At 35.5% G+C, this 6686-nt stretch overlaps 1 protein-coding gene across 3 annotated transcripts in view; it reads left to right on the top strand.

Moving 5' to 3' along the window:
* The window catches only part of NIPBL (Nipped-B homolog (Drosophila)), a 209756-nt gene extending 204800 nt beyond the window's left edge, over positions 1–4956 (top strand). For 2 of the 3 annotated variants that reach the window (XM_010853770.1, XM_010853773.1), the window contains 2 exons: positions 977–1165; positions 1726–2549. In XM_010853770.1, coding sequence (XP_010852072.1) covers positions 977–1165; positions 1726–2091 — 555 coding nt within the window. In that variant the 3' untranslated portion in view covers positions 2092–2549. Of the gene's footprint in view, positions 1–976; positions 1207–1725 lie in introns of all 3 variants that reach the window. The other variant, XM_010853771.1, reaches the window with a different exon arrangement.
* The last annotated feature ends 1730 nt before the right edge of the window (positions 4957–6686 follow it).

The raw sequence follows: 6686 nt of genomic DNA, 5'->3' as shown, positions 1-6686 counted from the left end.
CCTTTGGTATCTCTGATTTTCTTGAAGAGATCTCTAGTCTTTCCCCTTCTGTTGTTTTCCTCTATTTCTTTGCATTGATCGCTGAAGAAGGCTTTCTTATCTCTTCTTGCTATTCTTTGAAACTCTGCATTCAGATGTTTATATCTTTCCTTTTCTCCTTTGCTTTTGGCTTCTCTTCTTTTCACAGGTATTTGTAAGGGAGGAATGGGGAGTATTAAATGGGTACAGATTGAGTTTCTTTTGGGAATGATGTAAAAGTTTTAGAAATAATGGTAGTGATGGTTATGCAACATTTGAATATACTTCATGTGAATGACTTAAGGACTTTAAAATAAAGTGGTAAATTTTGTGTTTTACCACAATAAAATTTTTTTAATGTTTTAAAAAATGTTTTTCAAGATTGCCCTAAAAAGTAAAAATAAAGTCTTTAAATTTAATCTACTTAAAGCTGGTAGTTGAATATAACTACTCATGATTTTCTTGACTACAAATGTAAGCTACACGATGGTTTTCATATCATTCATAGACTGCAAACCTTATACTTTAGCATTTATTTTAGTTCTTTAAAGTTGTTAGACATCTTTCATTTATTCTTATATCCTCTTGGTGGAGAGCAGAAGGAGCAGAAAATGTTTAAATGTCTGTCAGTAATTAGTAATCACTGGCTGCTTGATAATTTGGATCAGTGTCAGTGACATCTTGCTTGTAGGCGAAATCTGGTCAGCTGCCTGTTGGTGTAAAATAAAGTTTTATTGAAACAGCTATGCACATTCATTTCTGTATTGCATTTTAGCCTGCAGAGCCAAAAATACTTCCAATCTGGCTCTTTAGAAAAAACGTTTTCGAGCACCCAAGTTGGACAGTAGCTAAAGTCTTTCACCAAAATCAAACCACTGCCATGGAAAACATTTAGGAATTTGACAGTCTTGTTTGAAATGTTTACCTCAAATTCTAAGTTAATATCTAATTTTTGTAGTTCAAACTTCTCATGGAACATCTGGACCCTGATGAAGAGGAAGAAGAAGGGGAGGTGTCAGCCAGCACAAATGCTCGGAACAAAGCAATTACCTCGCTGCTTGGAGGAGGCAGCCCTAAAAATAATGCAGCAGCAGAGACAGAAGATGATGAAAGTGATGGGGAGGATAGAGGAGGAGGCACTTCAGGGGTGAGGCGGAGGAGGAGTCAACGTATTTCGCAGCGTATTACGTAAAATGATTTTTATGTGCTTATATATGTCAGTCTATTCAATGTACACCAAGTAATGTAATACTTATGAGAGAAAACATTTTGTAGATAGAAATTCTCTACTTACCCATTTATACATCTTTTTGTAGAAAGTTTAACATAAAAGACAATAAAAAAGAAAAAACAGAAATGAGATTTATCCAGCATAAAAGGTTATTAATTTTTCTTTGGATTGTATTAATGTGTGTTATCCTTTTTTATTGTTGCTAAATTTTATGTAGCTTTATGGTTCACATGTATATATAATTTTATATATCAATAAGAGTAAAGACACGGGTACAAATTAAGAGATACATGGTTTTACAAATATATGTTAACCCCTTGGCGCTGGCGGTCACGGTGCGTCTCATTGCCGGCAATGGAAGTGTGCTGGGATATCCCAACTCCCGGCGTCAAGGGATTAAAAGCAATAAAAACAATAATTTCACTAAAATTATTTTGTGTAACACTTGGTCTTTTTTCCCCCTCCCAATGTTTTAGTCATTGAGAAGGTCAAAACGAAATTCAGACTCTACGGAGTTGGCAGCACAGATGAATGAAAGTGTTGACGTCATGGATGTCATCGCTATTTGCTGTCCAAAGTACAAAGACCGACCACAGATTGCAAGAGTAGTACAGAAAACCAGCAGTGGCTTCAGTGTTCAGTGGATGGCAGGCTCCTACAGTGGCTCCTGGACTGAGGCTAAGCGCCGTGATGGCCGCAAACTGGTGCCTTGGGTAGACACTATTAAAGAGTCAGACATTATTTACAAAAAAATTGCTCTAACGAGTGCTAATAAGCTGACTAATAAAGTTGTTCAGACTTTACGATCCCTGTATGCCGCCAAGGATGGGACTTCCAGCTAATGAATTTGTACATGCAGCCAAATTTACAGGAGTTTTTTTTAAAGGCAGAAAAACTTGAATATCAACATTCTGGCAAAAAAAAAAAAAAAAAAAATCAGTTTTATGAAGAGTAAGAATGGAACCTGGGATGCAGGAACAAAAGAAGGAAATGTTGGGCAAACATTTTTGTGGGAGCTCCCTTCGCTGTTGTGCAGCAGAAACAGATTCTCAGTTCATTTTTACTCCCACTGTATTATAGTTTAACAAAAATTGTTTATATCTTGGAAAAAAAAACTTTCTGTTTAAAAATAAACAAGTGAATGTTGGAAATTAGTCTGTTAATGTTCTTAATAAAGTGTTCTTGGAGTTTAACCTAGCAGCGGATGGCTTTCTTTAGCTTAGCCCAGTTTCCAGGGAAGCATTGTTTTTTCCAGGCTGTAAAATGGCAGAATCTCCTGGATATATAATTTATTCTGTTGGAAAAAAAAAAAAAGCATGCAGTATCTATGACCTATCTGCAGAAGGAGTTTTTGTAAATGTAGATTTTGATGTATTAGGTCACCCTGAAAACAATACAAGAAAAGGGATCCCCAGACTACCTGGTGGAGCGAATACTGCAATAAATTTTTTTACTTCTCTTTGTTACTTGTCTGTTTCCATTTGAATTTCTTATTGTAAAGATCTGTTTAAATCCATTTATATTATTTTGCAGTCTTTTATGTAAAATTTATTATATCACTGGTTTTCAAGACAAAACATAAAATATTGTTTATACAATTTGTATAGGCTGACTTCTGAATAATTGGTATCTATTATTTTCATTCCCATAAGAGGGTGTAAACAATTAACTCCAGGGTTTTATTGTATCCTACAATATTTAGTATTAACTATATATGATTTAGCACTGTGCCAAACACATTTTCAAGAGTACATTTTGATATAAAAAGAAACTATAGTTTGTTCCTTGTATGCTTCAATTTCTTTCTAGTGATGTCATGATGATAATATTTATTTTTTAAACCTCGGGGGAAAAGTTACAGTTTTGGGAAAAGGTAACAATCATGCTATTTTGGGAAACTAGCATTTCTCTTAGTTAAAATTATGCCATGTGTTATTTTCAAAATAGAATTGAGATGCCTATAACACTTCATAATAACATTACATTTTTCACGAGTTATTTTTTAATGCTGAAAAAGGAGTAATTTTACTAGTTGAGATGTTTATTCATTTTCTATTCTAAATGTTTTATACATCTTTGGGGAGCAGTTGTCATTTATTTGTTTGTTATTACAGATGGGGAGGTGGGTATTTAATTAGTTGATTTGCATAGTTGATGCTCAGAAATAGTAATGCCTAAATTTACAGAGGATGAGGTCTGTTTCAGATTTAAATCTTTTTAAAAATATGTACTATTTTTTAAGTCAGCTTTTTAAAACTGACCTCTAGAATGTTAAGTTTTATGAAATTGGCCAATAAATGAAGATACTCAATTTGTGAGGAAGAGTGACATTGCCATAAAATACGTTTCTGTGAACTCCTATTAAACCACTATGAAAAGAACTTTACAGGATCTATTTCCTATGTGGGATTATTTCAGAACATTTTCTTGAAGGAAATGTTTTCTTATTCTTCTTTTTCTTCCACTTAATTGCATGTTTCCTCTTCCTTTTTACTGTGAAGTATGTGGGACAAAACTAGATTGGGTTTCCCCCCACCCCGCACCTTTGGAGTTTTATCAGCAAAAGGTTAAGGTGACTTTTGAAAACAATAATGATATATCAGTAAGAGTAAAATACCAGTTAGGAAAAATTGATAGAATATAAAGTCCAGCCTCTAGATTTCTAAGACTGAAGCTGTGGATTTAAAAAGCCAGTTTTGAATGCTGATGTTTAATGATGTATGCTGTCTTTTAATTTCTTTAAACACTCTGGTAGTTAAATGTGTTATCCCCATTTTGTAGATAAGAAAAACTGAGGCGCAACAGGGTTCAGTAATCTGCTTTTAAGTGTTATAATAGGGATTTAAATTTAGCATTGGAGTAATTGCATCTCACCACTCTATGCTGATTGCTCACCAGCATTAAAGATGATCCTTTTTGAAAGTGAACCAGTTCTTAAAAAGACGCTTGGAGTATACTTAGGGATCCTATTTACCCCAGTTAACCTCAGTTGGTCATAGATGAATTGTGTGTTTAGGAATTTTCCATATAGTCTAAGCTTCAATGTTTGAGCTGTTAATTAAAGAAATGTCGATGTAACGTGGGGCCTCCCAGGTAGGTGACTCAGTGGTAAAGAATCTGCCTGCCAAGGCCGAAGATGTCAGACTGACCAAACCTTCACTTTTTACATTAATATGAAACCTAGTATTTTCTTACTTATCTACTAATATTCCGATAAAGAATGGGTTTTTAAAAAACAAATTCATACCGAAGTACAGATACAGTAAACAGAATTTAGTAATCTCTAGTAGAAGAAGTAGTATAGTATATAGCTTATTCAGTTAATATGTCGAGTATTTGAATTGTTAGCAGGTAACTGAAGCACACAGCAGTTTTTTAACAACTGTAGTCCACTTCATGAAGACAGGTAAGTCAAGCTTTTTTGTCCAATGTTGGTTTCATGGCCAGGAAGCAAATTTATCCTGTGTTCATTTAGAAAGTGAACTTATCCAAGAAAGTATATGGTTCTCCCTCCCCACACACCACGCTTAGTTACATAAAGTACTCATCTTCGTCACTACCTTAATGTCTAGGTGGTCTGCATCTTCAGAACTATTGTATCAACCAGAATAAGATTACTTGGGCAAATATAAAATGCATCAGATTACCCATTTAAAATAATTTGAAACATTTTATAATTTTTGCTCTATAAAAGTTCTACTTATTTGAACCTTTCACTGTTTGCCTTGCTCATTCTAAAACTAAAGTTCAACTTATATAATTTTTCATCATAGGTATTAATTATACAAATGATGTGAATTCTTTTTTAATGGCACTGCCCTATTGGTCCCATTTGAGTATAAATTTGGTATGATAGAAAGGTCACTGCCCAAATTCCAGTTTGTATAGTTTGTTGACCAAGTGGTCATAAAATCTCATGTTTTGCATTATAGCCAAGCAAAAACCACCACTCATCCTTCCTTCTTCAGACCAGTTGTGTATGGTTCCATTGCTCAGAGTGATGCTGTATGCACACAATTTTATTTTATCATAATTTTTTAAAACTTCTAATTTTTGTTATAGAACCAGCATGTACTAACTACTCAGTTTCAGTCGGTTCTGAATTTCTGATCAATCTTGTTTGAGCTATATCTGTATACTCCTCTCTCTCATTTTTCTGAAACAAATCCCAGGCATCATGTTACTTTACCTGTAAAGATATCTTTAAATACTAAATAACTTCTTGACCTCAAATATCCGGTAACTTTTCAGTTTTCTCAAAACATTTTTTGGTCTTAATGTTTCTTCATCTGTCTTTTACTCTGCAAATTTTTTATGATGAAACTTGTTTGTCCTTGGATACGTAAGAAAATAGTTAATTCTAAATAACATTTTCTGCTTTTTAATCCTTTTGCTTACCTTAATTTATTGTAGGCTTGAGAGGCATTAGGGTTGACTCATTGGAAAAGACTGATGCTGGGAGGGATTGGGGGCAGGAGGAGAAGGGGACAGAGGATGAGATGGCTGGATGGCATCACTGACTTGATGGACGTGAGTCTGGGTGAACTCTGGGAGTTGGTGATGGACAGGGAGTCCTGGCGTGCTGCAATTCATGGGGTCGCAAAGAGTCAGATATGACTGAGCAACTGAACTGAACTGAACTGAGAGGCATTGTCTCTCATTCATACTTGGGCCTGCATAACTAGAACAGAGGTACCAGTACAGAGGTAATGAACAAGGAGATAGGTCTAGTTTTCAGAAAGGTGGTGATAAACATCCTTTCCATTTTAGTTAGCAAATGCCAATCAGGCAATTGGAGATGAAGACCTGAAGAAAGGAAACAAGTTTAAATAGATAACAGAGGATACTCTGGGATTATAGCTCCTCTGTTAGTCAGAAACTGTACTAATTATTGCTTGAAATAAATGGATTCACAGGCTGTGTTATTGTGGTTCATTCGCTCAGTCATGTTCAACTGTGCAACCCCATGGACTGCAGCACACTAGGATTCCCTGTCCTTCACTATCTCCCAGAATTTGCTCAAACCCATGTCCATTGAGTCGATGATGCCACCTAACCATCTCATCCTCTGTCATCCCCTTCTGCCTTCAGTCTTTCCCAAGTCTTTTCCAGTGAGTTAGCTCTTTGCATCAGGTGGCCAAAGTATTGGAGCTTCAGCATCAGTCTTTCCAATGAATATTCAGGGTTGATTTCCTTTAGGATTGACTGGCTTTATCTCTCTGCTGTCCAAGGGACTCTCAGAGAGTCTTCTCCAGCACCGCAGTTTGAAAGCATCGATTCTTCAGCACTCAGCCTTTTTTATATCCAACTCGCACATCCGTACATGACCACTGGAAAAACCACAGCTTTGACTAGATGGACATTTGTCCACAAAATGATGTCTTTGCTTTTTAATATGCTGTCTAGGTCTGTCGTAGCTTTTCTTCCAAGGAGCAGT

Source organism: Bison bison, unplaced genomic scaffold (assembly GCF_000754665.1).
Source record: "Bison bison bison isolate TAMUID 2011002044 unplaced genomic scaffold, Bison_UMD1.0 scf7180017864331, whole genome shotgun sequence".
Taxonomy (NCBI): Eukaryota; Metazoa; Chordata; class Mammalia; order Artiodactyla; family Bovidae; genus Bison; species Bison bison.
The sequence above is the reverse complement of the archived record's forward strand: the minus strand, read 5'-3'. Positions and strand labels throughout refer to the sequence as shown.